Source organism: Mytilus trossulus, chromosome 10, assembly GCF_036588685.1.
Source record: "Mytilus trossulus isolate FHL-02 chromosome 10, PNRI_Mtr1.1.1.hap1, whole genome shotgun sequence".
Lineage (NCBI taxonomy): Eukaryota > Metazoa > Mollusca > Bivalvia > Mytilida > Mytilidae > Mytilus > Mytilus trossulus.
In genome coordinates this window covers 45662183-45689645 of record NC_086382.1, presented here as the reverse complement: position 1 = coordinate 45689645, position 27463 = coordinate 45662183, and the positions used below count along the sequence as shown (strand labels likewise).

The 27463-nt window shown below is 32.4% G+C and overlaps 2 protein-coding genes across 4 annotated transcripts; one reads left to right on the top strand and one right to left on the bottom strand.

Moving 5' to 3' along the window:
* Window positions 1-4991: 4991 nt before the first annotated feature.
* LOC134687453 (fructose-2,6-bisphosphatase TIGAR-like) lies at window positions 4992-13363 on the bottom strand. Of its 2 annotated transcripts, none has more exons than XM_063547766.1 (5): window positions 13147-13363; window positions 9849-9886; window positions 7501-7694; window positions 6674-6787; window positions 4992-6034 (listed from the first exon to the last, which is right to left on the bottom strand). In XM_063547766.1, exons 1-5 carry the CDS (start codon window positions 13212-13214, stop codon window positions 5147-5149), a joined length of 1302 nt encoding a protein of 433 aa, XP_063403836.1. In that variant the 5' UTR covers window positions 13215-13363; the 3' UTR covers window positions 4992-5146. The 2 variants fall into 2 exon arrangements, with proteins under 2 accessions (XP_063403836.1, XP_063403837.1); XM_063547767.1 differs by having other exon boundaries at window positions 13183-13361.
* A 28-nt stretch (window positions 13364-13391) lies between these two features.
* Window positions 13392-26478, top strand: LOC134687454 (uncharacterized). 2 transcript variants are annotated; one of them, XM_063547768.1, is made up of 5 exons: window positions 13392-13521; window positions 19204-19380; window positions 20543-20719; window positions 21525-21685; window positions 25124-26478. In XM_063547768.1, exons 2-5 carry the CDS (start codon window positions 19213-19215, stop codon window positions 25296-25298), a joined length of 681 nt encoding a protein of 226 aa, XP_063403838.1. In that variant the 5' UTR covers window positions 13392-13521; window positions 19204-19212; the 3' UTR covers window positions 25299-26478. The 2 variants fall into 2 exon arrangements, with proteins under 2 accessions (XP_063403838.1, XP_063403839.1); XM_063547769.1 differs by having other exon boundaries at window positions 13460-13642.
* Window positions 26479-27463: the final 985 nt, after the last annotated feature.

The following is a 27463-nucleotide window of genomic DNA, read 5'->3' as shown; positions in this document are numbered from 1 at the left end:
TTGAGTTTGACATTTTTAATATCCAACTAGCTTAGAAAATATATTATTTGAATTCATGGTTCACATGAACCCACAAAATCAATGAAATTTATATCCAAAGAATATTTATGAATCCACAGTACTTGAAATTTGAAAGTAATGAAGACATAATGATTTACGACTTGGATGGAGAGTTGTCTCATAGTACTCATACCACATCTTCTTTTATCTTATATCAGGTACACATTAATGACAGAGACAGCAAGCCTTTACCAGACCGTCTTTATCAATAAACACATGTCTATAGAGTATATATTAAGGTCTTTATCAACAAAGTATAAAAATATTGTGAAAAAATTACAAGATATATTATCAGAACCAAAATTCATAAAGAATGAAAAACTTAAATTTACATCACAACCACTAAACACAGTTTTTAATAATTTGGGACAGGCACATGTTTGAGGTGTTTAGTTTTAGATAGTCTGTATTATTTCTATTAAAAATGCTAAATTTGAAACACATATGCATTCTACATTAAAAGAGGGACGAAAGATACCAAAGGGACAGTAAATCTAAAAATCTGACAACGCCATGGCTAAACTCGTAAATCTAAAACTTCTGCAGATTGATTCACACTTAATCGCTTTTAGGTAAATTTTGTTTGTTTATTGTTAAAACAAAATGATGATTTTTGTCAAGGCTTCAACTCTCTGAATGTAAGTTATAGGATAACTATATTTGGTATGTGCACACCTTAAAATGTCCTCATGCCCGTCAGACAGTTTTCATTTGCCCTCATTTCATGGATCAGTGAAAAAGTTTTTGTGGTCAAGTCCATATCTTAGATATTATAAGCAATAGGTCTAGCTATATAGTATATTCAGTATATGGATGGACTGTAAGGTGTATATGTCCAACTGACAGGTGTCATCTGACCTTGACCTCATTTTCATAGTTCAGTGGTTGTAGTTAAGTTTTTGTGTTTTGGTCTGTTTTTCTCGTACTTTATGCAATAGGTCTACTACATTTTTTGTATGGAATGATTGTAAGGTGTACATGTCTAGCCGGCATATATCATCTGACCTTGACCTCATTTTCATGGTTCAGTGGTCAAAGTTGAGTTCTTGTCTATTTATCTAATACTATATGCCATAGGTCAACGATATTTGGTGAATGGAAATATTTTATGATCTATATGTCAAGATTGATTGTAAGTAATGAAAAATTTAGTTTACTTGTATCAATCTTAGTTTTAACCTTTTGTGAAACCCACTCCAGGTGCTCCAGAAGGGTAATCAGTCCCTGTTGTACAGATGATCACTTACTGAATTTGTAAGATTTGTTAATATGTTGAGCTAATACATACAAACAAGTGTGGTGATTCATAGCAGCTTTCTGTTTAACTGTTGTTGTTCATTACTGTTTTTTTTAAACAAGAGTGTGCAAGCTGAAATGTTCTAAATATAAAGCTTTACTGTAAGTCTTATCATAAAGTTTCCAGGATCCAAGAAAATGAGATCAAGGTCATATAAATCCAATCAAAATTACATGTACACCGACAATCATTTCATACTCAAAAGATAGCTGACATAAGAACTAAACAGAAAATTTAAAATTGATTAATGAACCATGACAATGAGGTCAAGGTCAGATGAACCATGCCAGACAGAAATATATATACACCTTACAAACTATGCATTAAATAGTTTACCTATCACAGAAAACAAACATAACCGTGAAAATCATGCCATATTCAAAATATAATTGACATTTTGCTTAAGAGTTATAGAAAAACAAACTGAAACATAAAACCTTCACACTAAGCAATGAACTGAAAGAGGTCAAGGCTAAATTAAACCTGCCAGACTGACATGTACATCTTAAATATTGCCAAACATCTAATATAGTTAATCTATTGCATATGGTATTTGAAAATCAGACCAAAACAACAAACTTAACTTTAAACACTGATCTATGAAAATGAGGTCAAGTTCAGATCAAAGAGGGAAGAAAGATACCAAAGGGACAGTTATACTCATAAACAGACAAACAATAGTACACATTACACAACATAGAAAACTAAAGAATAAACAACATGAACCCCACCAAAAACTAGGGGTGATCTCAGGTGCTCCAGAAGGGTAAGCAGATCCTGCTCCACATGAAGCACCCGCCGTGTTGCTTATGTGATAACAAATCCGGTAAATAGTTAATTCGGTAGGTGACATTCATGAAAGGGAAGGGGATTGTAGTTGCAACGTAAAAAACATATCCGATATCATTTGTGAAAGGGTATTACATAACGGTCAACCAACTTGTGATGGCGTCCGTAAAATTTACTAAGGGATGATTTCAACTTCACCATTTGGAACTCTTGGTTTAATAGCTTCCTTGTGAGCAGCAACCCTCTATCAAGAAAATCATGATAGGAAATGCAAGCACGGGAATATTGTATCAATTGGGAGATATATATATATATAGGTGCTGCTGGAATGTTGGTACTTAAAAATGGAAAGTTCACAATTGGAAAGCTGAAATCATCTCTTTTGCAGTAAAGTTTTGTTTTTAACCGACCCTTATTGTCAATTTCTAGATTTAAGTCAAGATATGAAGCTCACTTAACTGTATCTGTAGTATCCTTTCAACCGACCCTCATTGTCAATTTCTAGATGTAAGTCAAGATATGAAGCTCACTTAACTGTATCTGTAGTATCCTTAATTTCTAGTTCGATGGAATAGACGTGTTCCACATAGTCATCAAATTTTGAATTATTTAGTGAAAGATCATCATCTATATAGAGGAAAGTAGAGTTAAAGGATATTGCTAACTTCTTATCTTTCTTCACAAGAAGTTTCTGCATGAAGTCAGCCTCATAATAATAAAGAAATAAGTCGGCAAGTAGAGGGGCACAGTTTGTGCCCATTGGATGGCCGACAGTTTGTTGAAAAACACGTCTTCAGAATGTAACAAATATGTTGTCAATAAAGAATCAAGCATATGATTTTATGAAGCAAAGCAATACCAACTCTTTCAATTTTTCTTTTAGTTTGGAATGTGGAATACTTGTGTAAAGAGTAGAAAAGTCAAATGTTTTAATACTGTTACAATCATTCCATACACCAAATTTAGAAGGCCTATTGCTTATAGTACATGTATTTAAGATTGGACTTGACCAGAAAAACTTAACCTTTTTCACTAATCCATGAAATGAGATTACAGTCAAGTGAAAACTGTTTTCAAAACAGTTAGTGACAGGCATGAGGACTTTGAAAGGTACACACATTAGAAATTAAGTTATCCTATTACTCATGATGGACGAGAAATTAAGAATGCTAGAAATCTTAACTTTTTCTTCATGTTGTCAAGTGCACTGAACCATGGAAATGAGGTCAAAGACCATAAACATATGAGCTGACATATATTATCCAGGTCTTCTATCTTCTCAAAATATTAAGCTTTAAGATGGAAATCAACACAGCTGCTGCCACTACCAGATCACTGTCGAGCTTTCTGACTATAAAAAATTGAAAACTTTGTGACACAGCCTGTAACACAGGCACTTGTCTCTGATTTTTTCCCCCTATATATATGACCATCAAGGGGAGATAACTCTATAAATGAGGCTACATACTTTCAAACTTGATCAATGTTTTATGATAATAAGCATTGTGAATAACTTTTATACCATCTAGTAGATTAAACTTAGAGAACAGAAACAAATATTTAGTGACATAATGGACAGGCTGATGGACATAGTTAAAGTCATATGAAACGAGTGAGTGGTGAAAAATTATATTTGTCCAATTCTTGAACCAATGCATGTATACACCATAAACTTAGTCCTCTGTGCAGGATTTTATCAATATTTTCGCAAATATATCATATTATCGTCAATTTTTTTTCTCTCTGTTTGTTATGATTTAACAAATATGGCTGCTCATTATTTGCTGTGTTTCTAAGCCGAGTTTTACCGATAGTCAACTTATAGTAAACAAATCACAAAAAGCATGGGTATTGAACACGTGTTTAACATGTATGACCAGACATTTGTTTATTTCAATGACAGATCCATGCGTATTGTGGTCATCGTTTTTTTACGAGGAGGGCTACGCTCGGGTCACTATGCATACGGAAAATATGTCAGCGAATTGCTTCCTGGAAGCAAGCAATTCATTCTAAATGTGGACAAATTAAAGAATTTTCTTCAGAAAAAAGTATATGTACATAAGTTGTATAATGAAAACTATCCATTTAGTTATAAAAACATATGAGGTTACTTATGACTTTAACACTTAATGACCCTTTGGCTACAGTGGGTGCATGAAAATAATATAAAGACAGAAGCTAAAAAATTTGTAATTTTTATTTTTTTGTATTATATACTGTAAAATTATATTACATAAAAAAATGTTTGTCATTTACCAGTAAAATGAAAAAGCTTTATTTCAATGTACTGTTGTATCATTTAAAATATTTTTTTTAAAAATGTAGTAAGAGGTATTGCTCCATAATTCACACAAAAACTCTTGCTTTTGAGTGAAAGGAAATAATTATAGTAAACAGTACAGAAGCAGACACCAGAAAGTAGACAAGTACACAGTTTAGCTTACATTTACTTGGTTCATGAACCAAATATCAAGAAGCTATGATTTATTTTATGTATACATACATATCCAGGAAACAAGAACAAATCTTTAAATTATTCACGCTGTATTTCATACCAATATGAAGTATGGTAATGGTACATAAAAATTCAAGAACTCATCCTGTTGTTTTGTAGCAAAAATGTACATAATAGATATATTAAAAAGATTCTGAAGTGTTGTGGATGCCAATGAGACAACTCTCAATCAAAGTCAACATTTTGTAAAAGTAAACCATAATAGGTAAAAGTTATAAATTTGTAATGTACACAAAACGTTTTGATTTCAAATTATTTCAATGACATCTTTGAAAATATTAAAAAAATATTCAATAAACTTTTTGTATGGCTTCACCAAATAAAAGGAATTTTCTTTTTACACTCAGACTCTTGTTTACATACATTTTTGATGTAAAATATCTATTTAACTATTGACACAATGTTGCTAACTTAAGTCTGATACCAACATAACATTATTCTGTTTTACATTAGTTCAGGTATAACAGATTTTACTTCTTCACTTATAATGCCACATCAGACTGTACACATTCCATATCATACAAATGTTCTTTGTCGAAGAGAAGATTACATGCTAAACCAGGTTTATCACAATTGTCTTGCAGGTAAACAGTAAATTTTGATATGCTGCAGTTTGGACAAATCTTCATGACCTCACTCCTCCCAGCTGGGAGTTTACAGTCAAGATCATCCACTAAATGCAGAAGCAGTTCTTTCATTAAGCCACCATGGCTTACAATTAAAACATCTGCTAGGCTTGGTGGACTTGTATCTACATCATCAAAACTACTATTACGACCTGAGCTTATGCTTGACACACTTGGAAGTCTGTGTTTTATCAGAGGAGAGATAGTCACATTTGGACAACAACCATATGGCACTGAAGAAAGAGGACCTTTAACATTTGAGATGTATGAAATGCCATTATATCTACTTTCATCCTTCTCACTTCCCTGATCAGATGCCAAAGTTTCACTCTGGCTAGTATATCCTGAGCTATTGGAGTCGGAACTTTCAAATGGTTTGAATTCTTCATCAATCAAAGTTAAATCTTTGTCTGTATTTTCAGATTCAGAACTGCTAACAAGACTGATACTTGAATTTGAAGAAGAACCACTTTCATTTTCATGCTTGGGTTTCTTTTCATAGTCCAAATTTTGTTGAGTACTTAATGTTTCATTCTTGTTTTCAGCGGAGGATATTCCACAGAAGGACTGACTCCTTTGACAGTAGAGTTGATGTCTGTATTTACGATTACTGTTCCGTCCCAAGCTTCCGCCGTGTCGTCTTTTTATAGAGCAAGGAGTATAATCAATGTCTTCTTTTTCATTGATAAAGGCAAAAAGTTGCTTGCATAGATCAGTAAAGAATGATTTTGCTCGTTCTCTTAGCTGTAAATATAAAAAAAAATCAATCATGTTAAACACTGAAATTTGTTTTTTAGTATATTTAACAACATGTCTTTGATATGTGATCCACCAGTATTCCAGTATTGAACAAAACAAGTTGACATGAGCAGTTTTTCTTTTATTGCAAACCAAATGAAACTTTTCCACTGATTCATCTACTAAATTTTTGTCAGTTCTTCTGGCTGTCAATAAATAAAAAAGTTATTTGTTTTTTGTTTAGTTTATTCACTGCACTGTGAAGGTTTTTATTTCTGTTTTTCAGTTTTTGACATATGTCTATAGTAGGTAATTGGGAAGTTTTTGAAATCATAAAACCGGTTTAACAAGACATCATAGTGAATTTTATGTTTTTCTTTGTTTTGTATGTGTTTTTCAGAAGACCTAGGTGTTGGTGTTTGATATGGTATATTGAATTGTGGGTTGTTTTGGCTATTCTTGTTATTACTTATTAATTTTTCTGTGAGGTATATGTTTTGTTTATCGTTGAACATGTACAGTGATCAATATGTATTCACATTATTGTCCTTTTGGTCTTAGATGCAATGATTCCTTACTAATACTTCTTAATCTTAAAAAACATAATATTTTAACAAATTCAGCAGACAATCATAAAAAGCTAACCTGTTCTAAAGTTTCTCCACCAGGTGGAGTATAAGTGTGAACAGGCTTTTTATTTGCTGCCCTTGCTGCCTCTAGGAAATCTTTTGAACATTTCCCCTCTAGCATTCCAAATTTCTGTAATAAATAATAGAAAACTGTCATACTAACATCTTGTTTATGATAAACATGCATAATTTTAATTCCGATTAAATTAGTTTATTTTTCAAACAGTGTTTGTTTATCCGCTCTGCTATTCATCATTTCAAATTATGAAGACCAACATCAAATGTAGGAAAATATTTTGTGTAATCAACATGCTGCTTATTAAAACACAACACTGAATCTCTATGTATTTATGAACATGGCAAGAGTTTTAGCTTTTGATTAACTTACAGGTTTTGGTGAAGAAGTTTACCATTTGGTATCAAAATAAACAATCAAAACAGAATCATGAAGCATGAGAAAAACAAGTGAAGAGATAAAGAGATTTTTTTTAACCTATATATATTTCCTTGCATTTCCATTTGTTAACTAACTTTGAGCTAAAAGTTGTTAAATGATTTGATGTTTTAAATTAATTTTTTTAGGGTCAATTAACACTTTCTCACATCCGTATGTGATGACCTTTTCTTTCAAAAATAAAGGATTGTCTGTCTGTATGAGATTAATTGCACTATTGTTTTGTCAGAATATGCCTTTATTCAATAATGTTTTTTAAAAAGACTTTTAAATGGCAAACTACGTCAACAGAGCTTGAAAAAACTATCTTTTGAGAAATTTTCAAATTAAATGAACACTGTAGGGGGGAAAAAATTATTCAAATTGATTAAACTACAAAGCATTTTTACCCTTTCTCTCAAACGTTTATCCTGTAAGATGTCAGCCTTTTTAATTTTGTTAACATCTAGTATAGTCTGTGCTGTTTGGCTTGCTCTAGACAAATCACTGGAGAAAATGTGTGTAAAGCATTCATTTTGAAGTCTTTTTCCAACTAGTGCAGCTTGTTGTAATCCTACATCTGACAGAGGAATGTCCTGCTGACCTTCAATAATATAAACTGTCATTCAGTCTTTAGTGAGGAAAACATAAATTAAAGTTACCATTGCATGTTATTTAAGAAATAATTCTTTCATGCCATGCTCTATGCTCATTTTAACATGGGTAGGCATTATATTTGTTAATATCTTAATACCGAGCGTTAGCGAGGTATTAAATGTTTACAAATATAATGCCTACACATGTTAAAATGAGCATAGAGCATGGCATGACAGAATTATTTCGATTCTAATAGGAATATTTTGAACTTTGTACTTCGAAGCGGACCTATAGTAGACGCTCAAAACGTCGCCATTTTGATTGATGAACAAAAACGTTATAGAAAAATCAATCAGTTTATTAATAAAAAAAAAAAAGAACAGAAAAATTGTAACTTACTTTTAGAATGTTTTTATTTAAATTCCTAGCGAGCAACACCAACAAAAATGTCCATTTGGATCTCTGGTGTTGTTTAAAAATTCATCTGACGTTGCAATTTCAATTGTGACGTCAATCACGTGCAGCCCATGTTCTATTCGTATTAGAACATGGCTTTGTACCCAAAGCTAAAGAAGCACGTCATATTAGAATAAATTTTAAGTTTGTGTTGCGTTATTTTTTGTATACATATTCTGTTGATTTGCTTGTTTTAATATATTGTGAATTGCTCAGTAAATGACATTACAGCTTCTTGATTGCTGGTCACCAATTCTGTAAGAACAGAGAACAGTATATATATCTTTTAATTCTATGTATAAAACTACATATAAAAAGAATCAATGGTTTAAATTCTTTCAAGGATAGCTATGGTCATCTTAGTGTTGACAGGTCAACGAAACCAAAGCCTTGTCCATAACCAGAAAAATCCATATATCCTGAAACTAAAGCATTCATATAACCAATTGATACATCAGGCAAAAAAAAACTATAATAATCTAATAATTTTTAAATCAATTTCACAACCAATAATGTATTATGTTCTTAAAAGTTGACATGATCATGGTGACTTGGCAATTGCATGTAATAGCATTGTGCAAATTAATGTGGAATGTGTCCGTACTAAGTGAAACAGATGATGCACCTGCTAGCATATAATGCTATAAATGGAAATAACTCAAGAACTGTAAAAGTGATGCTTCCAAAAATTGAACTTAGACTGTGTTTTGTGGTTAAAAGCATTATACATACATTTCATTACATTTAGTTTATAAGACAACTTAAGTTTGAGAATGGAAACAAAAAAATCAGCAATTTGTTCATTTGTAAAGGCACATAACCCTACATGACCCTAGTACAATAATAAAAGTGCTTGTAAGCACTAAATGGTAAAGGTTGCTTTAATTTATCAATACTAGGAGGTAAAATTGAATATTGCATTGTATAAAGCATTGGTTGTAGTTGATTTAATATATAACTATAATCATGAACAAAGGAAAATAACTCCAATTCTAAATATTACTTGATTGAGCAATTTTTCCAAGTGTAAAGGGCTGAACTCTAAAATAGTAAAAGTCACTGCACCAAAATTCAGACTGGATCTGTAAATTTTGATAATAAGCATGATGAATAAGTTTCATAAAATTTGGTTTAGGCAAATTAATGTTAGAGAATGGAAATGAAAAAATTAAGAAATTTTTCCATTTAAAAGAGACATAACTCTAGAACTGCAACAGTGATGCCACCAAAATTCAAACTTGATCTGTATTTAGTGGTTATCACATTTGGTTGAGGCAAATTAAAGTTAGAGAACGGAAACCAACTTTGGGACATACAATTGTAGGTACAGACAGACAATGGTAAAACTTAATGCCCCCTCCGCTACAGCTCAGGCATAAAAAATGAAATCATTTACCCTGTATAGTTTAAACTTGCAAAAAACAGCACATAAGTTGAAAAAAATAATCATGACAAAAGCTACTTAAGGAAAAATGTAATCATTCTTTTTAATAGAGAAACAAAATCTACAATTTTTTGAAAAACATTGGTATTCAATTCAATAAATATATCATTACCAAAATACATGTATACTTTGATACTCTGGTCAGCTGTGCATAATACTTTAAAACATATGAATATTAATTGCAGTTGATGAATTTCATACTCAATGAGCTCAACTATTATTGTAAAATTTATACATATTACATGTATGTATTATATTTACCTTGCATAATCTTCTGTCTGTTGTATAAGGTTTCCCCACTGAAAAGAAAAAAAAGGCATTAATCAAGAGGGGCTTGCATGAACTGAACTATTCATATGAAGCAGATAGCAGTTATAAAGACATACTGATTGTGTTTCTCTTCTTTATAGACACATTTTCCATACACAACAGTAACATAGTAATGATATTCTAAGAATATAATTGTTATTGTGAACTTATTATTAGTTACATACATTTTGTACTATAGATAAACACTAAAAACCACAAAAGTCACAATTTCAAACATGACATTCTGGTGCAGCTGGTAGGGGTTGGATCCAGAGGGTACACATATTTTTATAATGTCATAGATCATGTAGATAATAGGAACAATGTGATGGCTAAAAAAAGAACCAACAGACAAACAATAGTACACAAATTAAAACACAACATACACGTAGAAGCAAAACTTTAAAGACATATAGCAAGTCGAACCCAACCAAAAAGAGATAGTCATTTATTATCTACATGATCTATGACATTATAAAAATATGTGTACCTACGTATACATGTACTTTCATATCCAAAAATAGTGCCACTTATTCTATGGTGTTCACCAGTTGAGTTTCACTGGAGCAATGTTGTCTGCAACCGTGTAAGTATAAATATATATGCTTGTCTTAGATTTTTATAAGGCATTTGACACTGTCCCACACCAGCAGCTATTGCAGAAAATGAGCTACTGCAGTATCTGCAGAAATGTTCTCGGTTTGATAAGTGCATGTTGTGTGAAGGTGAAATGAGTGATATGAAAGCAGTACGCTCTTGTGTACCCTATGGGACAGATCTTGTACCCCTATGTTTCTTGCTTTACATCAACGACATAGGCGATTCTATATCGCCATGTACAAGTCTACCACTGTTTGTTGAGGACTCTCTTTCGTACAGAAGTGTCAACAACTCAGATACACGCCAGCAGCTACAACAAGACCTTACACAAAGTTGAATGGGCAAGACACTTTCAGATGACATTCCATTGAGCAAAATGTTTCATCCTTAAGGTACTAACCAGAAAACACAACCCTGTTGTTTCACAACTACCATATGATGGAAAATAACCAGGAAACTGTTCAGCACTACCCATACCTCTGCTTAGAACTATCAGAGGACATGAATTGGGACCACCATATAACAAAAGCCAACAGAACAATTTGATTTTTATGAAGGAAATAAAATAAGTGCCCACAAGATATTAAAGAGAGTGCATACAAAACATTGGTCCGACCTAACCTTGAGTATGCATCTGCAGTGTGGTACTCGTATAAAAAGTGCCATACATTGTATTAACCAAATGGAGATGGTACAACGAAGAGCTGCCGGATTTGTAACAACAACTTATTCTCTGCTGGAACCAGGAACTCTAACCAACATCCTACAGACATTTGGCTGGCAAGCACCTTTATAAGATCTTACATGGAGAAGCATCAGTCATCATTCCTGATAATGATGACATCAGGAGACCAACTGTAACAACCCGACAATACCACAGAAACAGGTTTTCTAGAGTCAGCACCTCAACGGATGCCTATAAATATAGTTTCATCCGAAGAACCATTCTTGACTGGAACCAACTATCTGAATGTGCCATCCAAGCCCCCACAACAGAAGCCTTCTGGCATAACTATTGATACCGGATTTTAACCCTATACAGTCGACTGAAGTAGAAGTGTTTGTCCACCATTACTGTACAACAAAAGTTCCCATAAAATTTTGATGTCATAATAGAAAGTATCGGACACCACATCAGAAAAGGAATTATATTATGACGTCAAAAGTTCCTTTCAGGGTCGATTCAGGTCAAGCTTTACAGATTTCCAAATAGAAATAAGGTGTATTCAGTGCTGTAAAAAAAATATACCATAATGTTCAAAGTTTTAACTATTTAAGTGGGTCTCAATGGGGTCTAAGCGTGACACAGGATTGCTGATTTTTTGTAAGCGTGACACATAAAAGTCAAATAATGGCGTCATGAAAACGGGAATTGAGGTAAAGCGAGACCGAGGAAATGACAAAAATATGAGAATTGCTTACATACATAGTGTAAGTGAGATACAGGAATCTGACAAAGCAATAAAGCGGGATCCAGGATCGGAACCCCCCAATAACAATATAAATCAAATTTATTATTACCTTAGCCGTATTTGGCACATTTAGTTTTGGTGTCACCATTCTAACATTATGTTTATAAGGGCAATTACAGTCAAATGGCTGACCGATCAGCTTCTTTTTCTATGTCATATTAATGACTTGCCGCTATGTGTAAAATCACAAGTACGTCTGTTTGCCGACGACTGCCTCCTGTATAATACCATCGAGACACCACAGGACCAACTCCAAATACAGAAAGATCTAGCTTCACTTGACAACTGGGCAAAGGACTGGGGTATGCGTTTTAATGCCAGTAAATGCTATGTCATGTCAATTCACCGTAGCAGGTCCCCGCTCACATACAGTTATACACTAAGTAACCACATATTAGAGCAGGTCAATGAAAATCCATACTTAGGTGTAATTATTAGCGATAATTTGAAATGGTCATCACACATAAACAAATTCTGCAACAAAGCCAATTCTACACTTGGATTCATCAGACGGAACCTTAAACACTGCAACAAACATTTTAAGGAAACTGCCTACATCTCGCTAGTTCGATCAGTCTTAGATTACTCAGGCACTGTATGGGACCCATACCTACAAAAAGACATAAATCGCATAGAGAACATACAAAGAAGAGCAGCTAGATTTGTTTTCAAAGACTATAGACGTACTAGTAGTGTCACCTCCATGATGAAAGACCTTGGTTGGAAACCTCTTGTGGAACGAAGACGAGAACAACGACTGGTACTACTGTATAAAATAGTGAACGACCTGGTAGCCATCCCCACTGAACATCACATAGAATTTAATACTAGACCATCCAGAACTTATAACGTCAAACAAATAAAACTTTTATCAGCAAATACTGACATTTACAAACATTCTTTTTTTCCACAAACTATCATTGATTGGAACTTACTACCAAATGCTGCCGTGAACTGTAAAACTGTGGAAAGTTTTAAGGCAGTTATATCGCGCGACTAGACATCAGTGGCGCACACACATTTCCTGGATAAGTTTTACTCAGTATTTTGAGTTCATTTCCAGTACTATACAGATACAGATACAGTGGTGTCAGACAATGAGAAGATACGTTTGTATTTGATAGTCCTCAAACTGCACACCAATTTTATACCAAAGTTTATTGAAAGGCCCCACTTACTGGAAATCTTCAAAAAAATCACTTGTGTTTACATACTGTCTAACGAGGGTGATTGAGAAAACAACCATTCTTTTCACTGCTTCAGAATTCTTCTTCAGTAATACATGTAGTATTAGTAGTAAGTACTAGTCTACTTTAGTAGCCTTCAACTTCATAATTTCTCGGGGACATCCCAGACAGAATTGACAGACGATATAGATTTAGTTAAACCATTTTTCATTGGTCAAGTAAAAAAAGTTCTCCAATCAAAAGCGGTTTTACTAAATTAAAATCCAGTGACGAGTTCTTCCCCTTGGCGTGGCTTTCGACCCACACACAGATTGTCCCAATTTTTCAATTTTCAAGTGCCACTGAAGATTTTATCACAACATCCAGGTAAAGATACAACAAGAAAACATAAACGTTTTGCTAAATTGCCAATATATAGCTTATATCATAGCGCGAACTTCTAACTAAAAGTTGTGGCTGCAAACAAAGGAATTTCTCAGCAAAACAGGTACTTCGCCCCGGTCATTTCGGCCTGCATTTATATTTATATTCACAAAACTACACCGAATGTTATTGTTATACTGATTAATTTTGCCCAGGAACTCATTAAAAAGTCTATAATATTTCTTGTTTAGTAATGACTTAAAGGGAAATCAGTGGCGTGAGTGCCTACATAAATTATTTGTAAGTCTCAAGCTTAGAATTATCTTGCCTGGTGAGTAACAGTCAGGGTACTACATGTAAATACTTAAATTATATATATTGTAGAAATGCCCTTTACTGGCAGACATCAATGGATCATTTTTCGTCTACCTTTAAAAAGTTAAAATATTACTGTGATGTTTCAAATACATTTGTAATTATCGTTACCTTTATTTATGGGAAAAAATTAACACTATTTATTAAAACCAGTCTATTTTTTCTATATTTTTATCGTGTAAAAGAAAGTGTACATTTTATTGTCATGCTTCTAAAATTATTGTAATGCCCTGTCAAGAAGGTACTCAATTCATGGTGATTTATTTTGATGGAAGTAAGAGTTGTCTTTCTTTTATCGCCAGGAGTAGATTACCTTAGCCGTATTTGGCACAACTTTTTGGAATTTTGGGTCCTCAATGCTCTTCAACTTTGTATTTGTTTGGCTTTTTAACTATTTCGATCTGAGCGTCACTGATGAGTCTTATGTAGACGAAACGCGCGTCTGGCGTATAAAATTATAACCCTGGTACTTTTGATAACTATATAAGTAGTACAAATAGATTAGTACTAGACTATTGAAGTGACTTAATTCTAATTACAGTTCTGCCCACTTTTCATGAAGCAAATGCATGAGATTTGGCCAAAATTAAAAAGATCAAAGATAAAAAACGATATACTCAATAGATTAACAGGGGCGGATCCAGAATTTGCAGTTAGGGGGGCGCAAATTTTTAATTTTGCCGAGCGGAGCGAGGCGAATAAAGTTTCAAGCTGAAACCACATTAAGACAGACGGACACAAAGTGAGACGAGACAGATCACAATTGCTCACCTGACCAATATATTTGTCAAACGAAAAGTTCTACTTTTATCAGTGATTTTAATTGTCCTTTAATACTATATGTTGTTTACTTTTTTGATTTTCGGAGGTCGTGCCAGAAATTTTACTGTGTTCGCCACAAACAACTAAAATCAGAATGAGATGCATTTACGCAGTTATGAGTTTAATGTTTATTTTCTTAGGATCCCAAGCATACAGTAATACGATACAGAATTCGGCTAAATATATATATGTAGGTTGAAAGTGAGAAATAAATATAAACACAGAGATACAAATTAATAAACTAACCTTTCGCTTGAAATAGTATTTCTATCTTTCATTACGGATATTATAAAAGAATCTCACCTGCCGACTGTTTTCTTGACCGTGTCATGATGAAAAAGTGAGTAAAGGATGTTTTGGAACTTCAATTATCAAACAAATTGATTATAAAAACCGCTAATACAATGTAGCATTTGTTTATACTTAAACTGCTAAAAACCTATTGTATTTGTCATCAAACACCGCGTATGACACCTTCCTTTGAAATTATTTATAGAACTTTAATAAAACGTAGGTCTGTTGATTAGTGATCACGTTGATTCTGTTAAACTGACTGTTTTATATACTTCGAATGTTATAAAAGATTGAATGGTCTCGTCTGATACTTAAATATCTTGGTGTCAACCCATGCTTTGCAAATTTTAGGGGGGGCGCACGCCAGCACGCCCCCGCCTAAATCCGCCCCTGATTAAAGGAAAATGCCGCCAAAAAGCATGAACAACCTTGAGTCTCATGCTAAATGTTTGAGACTTGGCAGCCCTGTAATTAATGTAGCTTTAAATATACAATATTAATGATTATGATGATCCAGCGACTATAGAATTATGTTGCTAAAATTATCAGAACCATTTGAAAATCTGTATAGATAGGATAACTGGTCATGTCAGGTGATGACCTTGTACTGTATTTGGGGTAATAAAAATATCACATCTGTAAGTATTATTGCTTGAATAACCCCCAATATTTTCAACACCCCTGAACAATCAAATTTTAATTGCCAACAGTAAAATTTTATTTTAATACTGTACATAATCCAGAAGATGAAACCTTGTACATGTTGTATTTTACATCAAACAGTCAGGGGTGCTACTTAAACAAGTGATTTCAGAATCACTTCTTCAAGTGATTTGGGCTGTGAAATATTTTTAAAAATTCTATAAATAGACACAGAATTTTTTAAAATCACTGTAACAAGTAATTTGAGAAGATCACTTAAATAAGTGTTTATAACTTTTTCTTGATATTTTTCTTACAAGCTTGATTTTTTTATTGGTAAAAAGACAAGAATTTCATTGAAAAAATATTTATAAAATTGAGAATGGAAATGGGGAATGTGTCAAAGAGACAACAACCCGACCAAATAAAAAACAACAGCAGAAGGTCACCAACAGGTCTTCAATGTAGCGAGAAATTCCCGCACCCGGAGGCGTCCTTCAGCTGGCCCCTAAACAAATATATACTAGTTCAGTGATAATGAACGCCATACTAATTTCCAAATTGTACACAAGAAACTAAAATTAAAATAATACAAGACTAACAAGGCCAGAGGCTCCTGACTTGGGACAGGCGCAAAAATGTGGCGGGGTTTAACATGTTTGTGAGATCTCAACCCTCCCCCTATACCTCTAACCAATGTAGAAAAGTAAACGCATAACAATACGAACATTAAAATTCAGTTCAAGAGAAGTCTGAGTCTGATGTCAGAAGATGTAACCAAAGAAAATAAACAAAATGACAATAATACATAAATAACAACAGACTACTAGCAGTTAACTGACATGCCAGCTCCAGACTTCAATTAAACTGACTGAAAGATTATGATTTCATCATATGAACATCAGGCACAATCCTTCCCGTTAGGGGTTTAGTATCATACCATCATAACATATATGAGAAGAACATAACCCGTGTCATGCCAACAACTGTTTTTAGAATAAATGTGGTTAGTTCCGACGCAAAGACCATGTTTATCTAGAAATTGTCTTTTGCTTGATTAGCCTGTCAGTTTTTACAATTTATTTAAAATATGCATTTGCTGGAATAATTTGTAGATCAGGACATAACATTGAAGTATATCATTCTAACTCTAAAGAAAAACAATCAGGTTACCTAATAGTGTTGACCTTTGTCTGATAGTCAGAGCAGTTAATGAATATTTGATTACAGAACAATTCCCAAGGGTACTTTTGAAAGCTTTAGCGCACTAACTTACTGCTCAAGCGCACTGGTGAAGTTAATATCCATAGAAAAAGGGATAATTGATCTATGTAGGAAAAATATAGAAAAGTTTGTGAAAATATGGAAAATCAATGAAATTAGCATTTGAGATAAAAGGAAACACCAAAATCACTTAAATAGGTGATAACTGAATTTATCAAATCACTGAAATAGGTGCCCCTGGTAGGAGGATTTTTTTTTAATGCATGATAAAAAGGGAAGACAAAAAAAATGAAATGACAAAACGTCCATGAAACACTAAATAAACAAGAATGTTTCCATAGTACACAGATGCCCCAATCACACTATCACTTTCTATGTTTCAATACAGACAAAGTTTCAAATTGATAGGACTTCAACTTCATCAAAAACTACATGTACCAAAAACTTGTACCTGAATCTCGACATACAGACAGATGGACAAACGAATGGATGGACGAACGGTACAACACACAGACCAAAAAACATAATATCCATAAGTGGGACATAAAAACTAGACTAAGCAACATAAAACCACCAAAAACAAGAAGTGATCTCAGGTGCTCTTGAAACGTAAGCAGATACTGCCCTAGTCCAAGTTATAATGATGTCTTGGAAGGCTATTTTAATTTTTTTCTGTGATGCCCTTCCTACAACATACAAATTTCAAGATGTCATGATTTTTGTCGAGCCTTCGACTGTAGTCGAAAAAAGTGAGACTAAGCGATCCTACATTCTGTCGGCAGCGTCCACAAATATTCACTCTGTGGTTAAAGTTTTTGAAATTTTTAAAACTTTCTTAAACTATACTGGATTTCTACCAAACTTGGACAGAAGCTTGTTTATGATCATAAGATAGTATCCAGAAGTATATTTTGTAAAAATAAAATTCCATTTTTTCCGTATTTTATTTATAAATGGACTTAGTTTTTTCTGCGGGGAAACATAACATTCACTTTGTGGTTAAAGTTTTTAGAACTTTAATAACTTTCTTAACCCTTTCCTCCATTGATTTTTTTTTTTTTGATACTTGATTTGCATAGGATTTTTTTGATAAAATGCTAAACTTATGCTTTAATATTAAGGCATTGCGAAAAACAACTATTTCATCAAATAAATTTAAGTTGGATTTTCCTCTGATATTTCTTTTCATATTGGATACAAACTTTATTAAGTCAAATGTAGACACTTTGTAGTCAAAGTTTTTCAACTGAGGTACTACACAGGCGTCAGAAGGCGTCATTATGGAGTTAGGGGGGTGGCGTCAAAAGGCGTCATTATGGAGGAAAGGGTTAAACTATCCTGGGTTTGTACCAAACATGGACAGAGGCTTGTTAATGATCATAAGATAGTATCCAGAAGTAAATTTTGTAAAGAAATAAATCCATTTTTTTCGTATTTTACTTTTAAACATGTTAAATGGACTTAGTTTTTCTGCGGGAAAACATTACATTCACTCTGTGGTTAAATTTTTTTAAATTTTAATAACTTTCTTAAACTATCCTGGGTTTGTACCAAACTTGGACATAAGCTTATTTATGATCATAAGATTGTATCCAGAAGTATTTTTTTTTTTAAAAGATAACTCCATTTTTTTTTGTATTTTACTTTTGAATGGACTTTGATTTTCTTCCAGTTAACATGACATACAGTCTGCAGTTAAAGTTTTCAAAACATTTATTAGATTCATTAACTATCCTAGATTTTTACCAAACTTGGACAGAAGCTTCTTACAATCATAAGATAGTATCAAGAGGAATATTTTTATTGATTTTTTTCCTCATTTTTGTTGAGCGTGTGATTTACAGCAAAAGTAGGCAAGACACTGGGTTCAGCGGAACCCTTACAAATTTTTTGGGATAATCCTTCTCCAATAGTGGCACCCTTTATGAGGGTCTAAATGGAAGTACCTTCATGACAAAAACTGTAAAAATTCTAGCCTAATGATGTTAACAGTATTTTTTAGTGCATGACGATAAAATGTTTACCGTCTTCCAGACAATAAAAAAATCAACTGATTTTGATGAAACTTAAAAAATTTCCAAGAATGATTATTATTTAAGAACTCTGATGAATCAAGAATTGGATATTTTGATGAATCATGGTAAAACTTTAACCAATTTGATGCTAATGGTAACTGTAAATTACTGTTAGTCGACTGACTGTAAAATGCATTCCTATCCTCTTTCATGTTGCTCTTGGTAGAACAATTCACATACCTATTACATGTACATGCATGACATGCTGTACATAAACATGTGTTTACATGTATAATCAACTTTATGTTTACAGTGTATTATTATGTCTGATCACGAGGAAGATGATTGTGAAGTAGTAGAAGATGATATAAGTCAGGAAAACGGAGATGCAGAGGAAGAGGAAGAGATAACGTTCCAGATTATAGTTGGTGGATCATTACGTGGGAAATGTCTTCTCAAAGATAGCAAAGGATACAACTATACACTCAAGGTAGTTAGCTGCAAGTTTTCTTGTTTGAAATGTTTTACATTTTTCATTTCAGTGCCTGTATGGTGACCTATAGTTTTTCTGTTTTAGTTGGTCTCTTTTGGCATGTTTGGAGAGTTGTCTCATAGGCAATTATACCAGATCTTCTTATTTTTACACATAAGGTCAAAGCTTTCACTTATTTTCAGTATGAATGTCAGAAATTATATCTGATATTCTTCCTCAGTCATAATAACCTTCCATTATTACCGAACTGAACAAAGATATAACACCACAGCATGCACAGGTGCCGTATAGAGTGCAGTAAATGCTTACCCTTCCGGAGCACCTGATTTCACTTCCTGGTTTTTAGTGGAGTTTGTGTTATTTCTTAATTATTATTTGTAACTATTAATGTAAATGTCCTTTGGTTTTGTGAGTCTTTGTTTACTCCTTGGTTTTGATTGTAACTTTTTGTTATTGTCCTTAGCTAGAAAAACAGACCTTATAAAATAACAGTTGATATGAAACATAATAGTTTGAGAATAGTAATGGCATATTTTATTGTAAGTTGCAGTTTTGATATATATAACATGTGTTGTGATATTAAAATTACATTCTTTAGCAAAAAGGTGTCACCTGAAATTAATAAATGAATTGAAATCTGTATGTTTAATTTGTTTTTATTTAACAGTATTCTCATAAACTATTGAATTAAACTTAAAAGGTACATTTGTATTTAAGTTTTATTTCATATTTTATGGCTGCTGTATGATAACAAAAACTTAGTAAACCAGTCAATTATCTAGAATTTGATATCTCATGTTAACCAGTCAATTATCTAGAATTTGATATCTCATGTTAACCGGTCAATTATCTAGAATTTGATATCTCATGTTAACAAGTCAATTGTCTCCAATTTGATATCTCATGTTAACCAGTCAATTATCTAGAATTTAAAATCTCATGTTAACCCGTCAATTATCTAGAATTTGATATCTCATGTTAACCAGCAAATTATCTAGAATTTGATATCTCATGTTAACCAGCCAATTATCTAGAATTTGATATCTCATGTTAACCAGTCAATTAACTAGAAGTTGATATCTCATGTTAACCAGTCAATTATCTAGAATTTGATATCTCATGTTAACCAGTCAATTAACTAGAATTTGATATTTCATAGGCAGAAAAGGGAGAGAAGTCTTGGTGGAGGTGTAGTAAAAGAACCAACTACTTTCGATGTGGAGCTTCTGTGAGCCAAGTTGGGAACACCTTTACTATTGGAAGATATCCCCATGAACATCCTCCAGACCCAAAGATAAATCCCTGTGATAGAACCAAAAAACGAAGGTCTTTTAAGGTAAAATATGAAATATCTAGGGATATATAGGGGCCAGCTAAAGGACGCCTCCAGGTGCGGGAATTTCTCCCTACATTGAAGACCTTTTGGTGACCTTCTGCTGTTGTTTTTTTCTACGGTTGGGTTGTTGTCTCTTTGACACATTCCCCATTTCCATTCTCAATTTTAACTGTAGCATAGTTTTCATATTTTCTGCATTTTGTCTTTTGCTTTATTCAATTGTTGTAATGGAAGTTTTTAAGAGAAAATATAGTATAATATAGAAACTTTAAGTGGAAAAAATGTTCAGCAAAAGTAAGATCTACCAATGAGTTAATTTGATTAAATTATTAATTAAGGTACATGTATTTCCTTGAATTATCATTTTTACAATTTTTTAATTTTTTGAGTGAAAATATAATAGATGCAGATGAATTTTAATTGGCAAAGTAAGACAGACAAAAATTGTCCAACACCTCTTTTAGGAGTTATAGCCCTTGAAAGTCAATTTAGCCCCTGAAACTTATCATAGATAGAGAGAAACTTAAATTTGCAAAAATGTTTTTCTAAGTCATTTGATCAAATAGATCAACATTAAAATGACAATTATGTGTCTATCTGTTGTATGCCACTAAATTTTTTTCAAATGATTGTAGTAAAGGTAAACCATTTGTATCAAAATACTGGTAGCATATTTTTTCCCTGATGAACACTTTCTGATGTTATCTCATGAGTCATGTTAATTTTCTAAATGTTTTTTTTATTATATATATGGAGCCTTATGTTTTGCAATTTCATCTGATGTTGTTATTTTTTTCTATTTTAGAAGGAACTGGAAAGAGAAGTAGAAAAGGCTTTGGGAGACACATCAATGATGACCTGTTCTAGTGTTGATTCAGACAATACAGATGATTCACCATTAAAAATAAAAATATCTCCAGTAAAGAAGTTTAAATCTAATCCAAATTCTAATAACAACTCAGAAAGGTATATAGAATATGGTGCCATAAAGTCATTAAGCATCCTGTATTTTGTAATCATGTAATTGTAAAAATACTAGGCAGCTGTTTTGTCCCTTTGAAAAATGTTGTGGCTCATTTCTATTGTGACAAAAAGTTTTGTGTAAAGGAGTAGGTCCGTTAAGACCCCTTTTTGGCCCCAAAATATATTACAAAATTGTTAAAATGTAAACTTTTAGTTATTTATTGGATAGTAGAATAGTTCTGCTATATAAATATGGGCTGTTTTTGACAATACAATGCACATATTTGGGTACTAGCACCATTAAGTCATGCTAAATTACTAAAATCTTAACAATTCCAGCATTTTACTTATATTTTAGACGGTTTACGTGTAAAACGAAAGTGGCCGCATTCGTGTTCATCCAAAATATTGAAATGGAAGTTGTATTTGATAATAATACATAACATATATAAAGGTTGAGGATGAACACGGATGAGGCCACTTTTGTTTTTGACAAAAAACATCTGAAAAGTGACATTTTTTCGCATATTTGGTAGATTTTTCATATTTGAGCTTGCATCGGATCAATTTTAATGACGAAATAAGTTAAAATCTTTCACATATATTAATTGAATCATATGAAATAGACACTAAAAGTGTTTAAAAAGTGGTCAAACTCTTTCGTCAGATGAAACTGAAATTTGAGGCCAAATTCAGTCCTTACCGGACCTACTCCTTTGCCATTTTATGTCAAATATAACAATTCCAATGTTTATGGTATTAAAATTACATTGCAAATAATCTTTCTGCATTAAAATTTCCTGTCTTTTATATAAAAAACATGTTTATTTATCAATAAAATGAACATGATTTTGAAAGATTTGAATAATTTTACAATTGAGAGATTTTTTTTAAATAATGGCTTATATTATACCTCCTAGCTCCCCTAATGTTAATTTGAAGGAATCCAATGTTATCAATTTTCCTTTTTACCTCTTAATGATTTTGCATTAATTTACTGTAAACTATTGTAAATGACCACTATACGTTTGTACTGTTAATATGTTGATCATAAAAGTTTAATATACATGTAGCTATCAATCAATCAGAATTTTGTATGAAATCATCAATTTATTTCTGACTTTTTCCTCTTTTACTAGGGATATCCAAGATGAATTACTCAAGTTACTTTTTCCTCGTTTACTAGGGATATCCAAGATGAATTACTCAAGTTACTTTTTCCTCTTTTACTAGGGATATCCAAGATGAATTACTCAAGTTAATTTTTCCTCTTTTACTAGGGATATCCAAGATGAAATACTCAAGTTACTTTTTCCTCTTTTACTAGGGATATCCAAGATGAAATACTCAAGTTACTATTTCCTCTTTTACTAGGGATATCCAAGATGAATTACTCAAGTTACTTTTTCCTCTTTTACTAGGGATATCCAAGATGAATTACTCAAGTTACTTTTTCCTCTTTTACTAGGGATATCCAAGATGAATTACTCAAGTTACTTTTTCCTCTTTTACTAGGGATATCCAAGATGAATTACTCAAGTTACTTTTTCCTCTTTTACTAGGGATATCCAAGATGAATTACTCAAGTTACTTTTTCCTCTTTTACTAGGGATATCCAAGATGAATTACTCAAGTTACTTTTTCCTCTTTTACTAGGGATATCCAAGATGAATTACTCAAGTTACTATTTCCTCTTTTACTAGGGATATCCAAGATGAATTACTCAAGTTACTTTTTCCTCTTTTACTAGGGATATCCAAGATGAATTACTCAAGTTACTTTTTCCTCTTTTACCAGGATATCCAAGATGAATTACTCAAGTTACTATTTCCTCTTTTACTAGGGATATCCAAGATGAATTACTCAAGTTACTATTTCCTCTTTTACTAGGGATATCCAAGATGAATTACTCAAGTTACTATTTCCTCTTTTACTAGGGATATCCAAGATGAAATACTCAAGTTACTTTTTCCTCTTTTACTAGGGATATCCAAGATGAATTACTCAAGTTACTATTTCCTCTTTTACTAGGGATATCCAAGATGAATTACTCAAGTTACCTTTTCCTCTTTTACTAGGGATATCCAAGATGAATTACTCAAGTTACTTTTTCCTCTTTTACTAGGGATATCCAAGATGAATTACTCAAGTTACTTTTTCCTCTTTTACTAGGGATATCCAAGATGAATTACTAAAGTTACTTTTTCCTCTTTTACTAGGGATATCCAAGATGAATTACTCAAGTTACTTTTTCCTCTTTTACTAGGGATATCCAAGATGAATTACTCAAGTTACTTTTTCCTCTTTTACTAGGGATATCCAAGATGAATTACTCAAGTTACTATTTCCTCTTTTACTAGGGATATCCAAGATGAATTACTCAAGTTACTTTTTCCTCTTTTACTAGGGATATCCAAGATGAATTACTCAAGTTACTTTTTCCTCTTTTACTAGGGATATCCAAGATGAATTACTCAAGTTACTATTTCCTCTTTTACTAGGGATATCCAAGATGAAATACTCAAGTTACTTTTTCCTCTTTTACTAGGGATATCCAAGATGAATTACTCAAGTTACTATTTCCTCTTTTACTAGGGATATCCAAGATGAAATACTCAAGTTACTTTTTCCTCTTTTACTAGGGATATCCAAGATGAAATACTCAAGTTACTTTTTCCTCTTTTATTAGGGATATCCAAGATGAATTACTCAAGTTACTTTTTCCTCTTTTACTAGGGATATCCAAGATGAATTACTCAAGTTACTTTTTCCTCTTTTACTAGGGATATCCAAGATGAATTACTCAAGTTACTTTTTCCTCTTTTACTAGGGATATCCAAGATGAATTACTCAAGTTACTTTTTCCTCCTTTACTAGGGATATCCAAGATGAATTACTCAAGTTACTTTTTCCTCTTTTACTAGGGATATACAAGATGAATTACTCAAGTTACTTTTTCCTCCTTTACTAGGGATATCCAAGATGAATTACTCAAGTTACTTTTTCCTCTTTTACTAGGGATATACAAGATGAATTACTCAAGTTACTTTTTCCTCCTTTACTAGGGATATCCAAGATGAATTACTCAAGTTACTTTTTCCTCTTTTACTAGGGATATCCAAGATGAATTACTCAAGTTACTTTTTCCTCCTTTACTAGGGATATCCAAGATGAATTACTCAAGTTACTTTTTCCTCTTTTACTAGGGATATCCAAGATGAATTACTCAAGTTACTTTTTCCTCTTTTACTAGGGATATCCAAGATGAATTACTCAAGTTACTTTTTCCTCTTTTACTAGGGATATCCAAGATGAATTACTCAAGTTACTTTTTCCTCTTTTACTAGGGATATCCAAGATGAATTACTCAAGTTACTTTTTCCTCTTTTACTAGGGATATCCAAGATGAATTACTCAAGTTACTTTTTCCTCTTTTACTAGGGATATCCAAGATGAATTACTCAAGTTAGAAAAAGAAAGACTGCAAGTAGATAAGGATAGACTAAGAGTAGAAAGAGAAAGACTAGAAGTATCAAAACAAATACTGGAAGAAATAAGAAATCATAACGGACGATGTAATTATATGAACCCGTCAGTGACTTCGATGGTTATTTGATATTTTATCCTATTGTTATCTTGTGTACAAATGTATAATAGTCTTCATATCCTAGCATGATCAGGGCAGCCTTAATTTTCAACTTTTGGTTAGCCTAAAGCCAGTGATAAACTTCTGGTATTAGAATGAGATCATAACCACATGGGGAAAATTAATAATACTAGGTAATAGTTTTAAGCTGTCGGGACTAGCAGAGATCTTTGGAGTAGATAATTAAAATTGTAAACCTTATAAATAAAATTGAACAGAAATCAACTCATCTACTGCTAAAAGGTAAAGAAACAGGAAGGTCATTTATAGTTGTATAAGTTTTGAAATTCAGCACCTTAGAAAGAATTGTTTGAAAAAGTCATTAATTTATTCATCTTAGTGTTTCTGATTTATATTTATGATGAAATTTCTCTTGCATTGGTCAGAAATTTTCTTGTTGATCAGAATTAAATTTACACTGAAATTCAAAAAAGTATTTTTCTCAAGACTTTTTGAAAAAGGACAAAGCGTATTTGATTAGGACAGTTATTTGATATCTACATAAGATAATTGCACCACTTAATGATGAATTACATGAACAGCTCGGTGAGTAGATAATGTGACAATATCATAAGTAACATGTTCTGTTGTTTAATAACATTATCTTTTTGTGTTCAGCTGAAGTACAAATTTTGTTTACTGTTTTTGAATTGATAGAGATATTTAGCATTCATACTTTAAACTGTCGTATATTACACATGTATATATGCATAAGAATTATTTGGATCATGTAAAATATATTTATTGCAGATCACCCTGTCCACATTATAAAATATATCTTAACATGGTGTGCATAATGAAAATAATAAGTTTTATTGTAAAGCAGCCACATATTTCATTTTGAAAGTAACCAAAAGTCAAGCTTGCCATAAGTGCAAACTTCATTAGTAACACTAACATCTTTACATGGATTTCTAACTTTTCTATACTGTAAAGGGTTATTGCAAGAATATTGGAGCATACTATCCTTCGTAGAATAAATATTGTACTTGCAAACTCATGAAATATAAAAATTTACTAAGGAAAATATATATGCAGTAACCCTATACGCTAAGTGGAGATAATTTGAAGATTTTTTTGTATAAAGCATTTTCTTTATTCGTAATCTTCAATGTTTGATTATAATGAACATGCTAAATGTATATACATTGCACATACTGGATTCATTTGTTTTTGTTTATACTCATTTTTGTAGATTGAGGGGTGTGTGGAGAGATTTCATGAATTAACTAAAATGTATAGCCTCATAAAATATTATTCTACATTACACATTTAAATTTGTAGTTTAAATGATATAATGAATCCAATTAGCTTTTACTTTCTTCAAAGTGGCACATATATCATATCTTATATACTGTTATATATATTTTTCATTTATTGTAAATAAAGTTACTAAAACAGAAGAAAATTTATTTTTATTGATAGAACTCAGCAACAAATTAAATTAAAGAAAACATTGAAACCAGCCTTATGTCTATTGCAGTATAATCTCATCCAGTCTTTTATTGTTGTGGATGGAACTCTTATGAACATTGCAAAAATGTTATATTTATTCTCTTGAAAGTTGTAAAATCTTACAACACAAGAGCTACAGATTTGAACTTATTCAGTTAAAGTGGTTCATTCAACAAATAGTCCGGGCCTATTGGTTTAAGAAGTTACTGCTGTTATCACAGAGGTTGTGAGCTTGAATCCCCGCTGTAAGGGTGCATTTGACTCCAATCTTAATTGACTAGGAATGTCAGTTTTCTCCAGGCACTTGGCTTCTTCTGCCAATAAAAACTAGCAGCCAAGAAATAGCCAAGAGCGGTGCTTAAGTGGCATTGAAAACACATAAAATCAATTCAGCAGATACCGGTAGTCTGACAAAAACTTAGTACTTAACTGACCTGCAGATTTCTGTTTTCAATTGAATTTTATGAGATTCAGGAAACCTGTTAGGGGTGTTGTTTCTGATCCTTCTGTTTAATTTAGTGGCAATGTTCAACCAGTAGCTGTGGCTGACTTTCTGTTCTGCATTCCAGATAATTAGTTTGTGTTTGTCTTCTTTATTTTGGGAGGTGCTGTACATGTAGGTTGTTGTAATTAGTTATGAAGGTGAATATTTTTGTGACTTCCTGTGATCCTAGTTGCTA